This window comes from Buceros rhinoceros, unplaced genomic scaffold (genome assembly GCF_000710305.1).
Source record: "Buceros rhinoceros silvestris isolate BGI_N320 unplaced genomic scaffold, ASM71030v1 scaffold26224, whole genome shotgun sequence".
Taxonomy (NCBI): Eukaryota; Metazoa; Chordata; class Aves; order Bucerotiformes; family Bucerotidae; genus Buceros; species Buceros rhinoceros.
In genome coordinates this window covers 3917-7213 of record NW_010410367.1, presented here as the reverse complement: position 1 = coordinate 7213, position 3297 = coordinate 3917, and the positions used below count along the sequence as shown (strand labels likewise).

General features: G+C 41.9%; 1 protein-coding gene across 1 annotated transcript in view; it reads right to left on the bottom strand.

The window, feature by feature from the left end:
* Positions 1–2978: 2978 nt before the first annotated feature.
* Positions 2979–3297, bottom strand: part of COIL (coilin) — a gene marked incomplete at its 5' end in the record, with an annotated part of 3794 nt that continues 3475 nt past the window's right edge. The window contains one exon of the mRNA XM_010135600.1: positions 2979–3177. Within this exon, the coding sequence (XP_010133902.1) occupies positions 3088–3177 (90 nt within the window). The remainder of the gene's footprint in view (positions 3178–3297) is intronic.

Genomic DNA, 3297 nt, shown 5'->3' with positions numbered 1-3297 from the left:
ACCGGTTTTGAGGGGAGTGGCAGTTCAGGGAGCCAGTATATAGTCCGCTGGAGGGTGGCAGGGTTTGTAGGAGATGGGCACTGCTCCACTGTTACTGCCAGTGGTGCTGGGATGTGCGGATCGGGCCCTCAGCGTGTTGTCCCAAATCTGGGTTCGTTTACCCGATGTGCAAACCCAACCGACACAGAGTGCAGCGTCTCCCTTAGCTGCATTGATGGGTGCCTGGCTCAGGACAGCACACCTAGTTCACCACTCATCATGTACCTGTACATATCAAATGATCATATACGTATTTAACTTCCTAATACCTATGCATTGTTATTCTATTAAATGACTGGCTACAATTTCTTTGTCTCTTATGTAAATTAGTACACAAGCTCAACAATTCTGTTGTTTTCTTTTGAGTAGGTTGTACTATCAGAGTAAGTGCTGTGTGATGCAGTGGCAATCTCCCTCGGCCGGAATAACCTTTTGCCTGTTTTCTTCCTGTTTTTGACAGTTCCTGACTGTTCTTTATGGTTTGTTGACCAGACGACCGACATCTCCTCAATCCTTCAGACAAAACCATGTTGTCTAGTACTTCCTTCTCTAAGTTAATTCCAGGTAAATCATTCACTGACACCTCTCTTCTAAGTATGTATTTAACTAATAAGGTTAGGGCTATTCAAGGGATATGTTAGCAGCATCAGATAGAGTTGTTTTAATCATTATTTTTATGCTAAACTCCTTTTTCTTCTATAACAAGAGGGGATACGAACACCTCGAGGGGACCTGAGCGGTGGTGACTGCCTGCAGAGGAACGTTCTTACAGAGCTGGGGGGGGATGTTACCAGAGATGGGACCAAAGAGCAGCTGTTCATGTTTACGTCCAATATTTTGCTATAGGTGAACAAAGCACTTCTTCCTGGGCTCACCTGGACTAAGCCACCATCATCTTTCAGAGGCTCAGCACCTTCACGGGGTTTTCTGCAGCACGCCCCTGGTGTCCGCTGACACAAAGGTATGCAATCACAATGGGTGAAAATCCACCCTGACAACTGGACCTTTTGTTTCTGGAGCAGAACACGGGATGTTTACAGCCCAGGTGAGGAATGTCAGTTCTCCATTGGCAGAGGGCTTGAAATTCTATTTTCAGTAAACCCAACAACCTTTAACATTAAAAATTACTGAAGATTTTACTATTTCAATAGCTAGCGAAGTTACTATTCTTTGCTGCCTTGTAATTACTTGAGAATTGGATTACTTGAATCTGAACTAAACCTAACCCTCCACCCAGATACTGCTGGTTCAAAGTGCCACTCAGGCTGAGCAGGAAGCCAGGAGCACAGAACAAATTGTTCTCTGTACGTGTGGCTGAGCAGATACTCTTTTTTTTTAAATTTAATATTCAAAGTGGTTTAAATAGGTACAATTTTGCCATCAAAATATAAGTAACTCCAAATTCCTGAACAGCTGACGCTGACTCTTTTTTTGCAAGGTCTGTAGTCACAGCACCTGTTTTAGTACCTCAGCCCAGCCCCAGCTCCCTGGGTGTGGGGAACCTTGTGTGTGGCTCTGAGTGGTGGGTGGGTGTGACAGGAGGGCAGTCAGCCAGCTCCTCAGATTGCATTTACTTGTTTTGAATTGTGCACTGAAACAGTAGTTTTAGCCTAACAATGGATAAATGAAACTCAGGATTTTTATCCTCAAAACAGCCTCTCTGGGGTGTATTTGTTTTCAACCATCATCTGATCATCACGGCCAGAGGGACTCTGTACCCATTTAATTCGTAGCCAAAAGGCACTGGAAGAAGAGATGCATCCTGCTCTAAAATGCTGTGAAATACTTGTGTTTAGTTTTTAAAATTTCTTAAGGATTCAAAATTGACAATTTCCTTTAGAAAAAAAAAAAAAAATCTTTCCATTAATCCCAACTCTCTCAGCATGACCAGAGGGCCTGAACTGTCTTTTTGTCCAGTTTGTAAGAATATCCAGGCATGATATTAACTGTTTATTTCTCCAAAAAATAAATTCTAATATAAAACAATGGCAACTAAAGAAAACCACAATACACAAGTGAGTTTTACTCATATAAAAACAATTCCTTCAGAAACAAGACATTTTATTAGGGGCAATGCAAGGTGTCCGTATTTCACTGTAACCATGCACTAGTCAGAGTAGGTGTTTGCTAAACCCTGAGGTTTTTTTCAGGTGTTTATTTGTATCTAGGTTTTTTCCCCTCCATGTCTTCTGTTTAAAAGTCAGCCTGGGACAGGAACTAGCTTCGACTTGCCACGACGTACATACTACGTGGGTATGAGGTGCAGAGATGTCAGTGAAGTGCATTGCCACCACCCCATGACCCACTCTGCTGGGGGAAGGAACGGAGAAATGTAGCACAGAAACTTCAACACTTAAAGGATAAAAGGGTTTACTTTAAAACAAAGAAACAAACAGGTTTTCAGACCCTGCACAGATTAATGCAGTGGGACACAATTTTGCCAGGGACTCATCGTATATTCTAGACAAAGTTGACAGTTACCAGTACTATTTATCTGCCTCTCAAAATTACAGAAGCTTGAAATCCAAAACTTTTCCTGACACGTTCAGGTGAACCCTGTGAACAGCTACAAGGTCACGGCCTTTTTATCACGCCCTGCAGCTGTACAGGAAGAGATCTGGACAGCAATACTACTTATATTTAATTTCTAAATGTTGGTCTTAATTATCCTTGCAGCAGCTATGTCTGCACGGCAGTTATGCGGCTCTAGCCGAATCCAGACATCTAAATGGAGTTACTGACGGCACAAGGTTGTGTTTTATCTTTTTCATCAAACCATTCCAGTTCTGCAGCTCGCAGCAGTGGGATAAAAAAATTGTTATTATGCTTCTATTAAGAAACCCCCCAACAGGTCTACATTAAAGACTTCCTATAATAAAGTATTCATATATTACAGAAAAACATATCCCAAGTGTTCTTTTTCTTTTGGCGTAGTTTCTTTTTAAAACTGTCTATTAAAAATATCCTCCAGTGCATCTGCTGCCCTCAGAACCAGGAGGCATCATGTCATCAAACAAGTCTGTACAATTATTTACATTTCTTCACATCTTAGATCGTTCCATTTTCAATGCTGGATCCATTAACTGGGGGTTCAACGATCAGTCTTGGCTCTATCAGCGCATCCCAAGTTTCAGTTATCTGAAAACAAAATCAGACAGCAATGAGCATGTACAAGCTACACTGGCAGATACCACTTCTCCTACATTATACTTTGTCTAGACTTGAACAACAGCCCTGCTGCACAAAGAGCCCAGATCC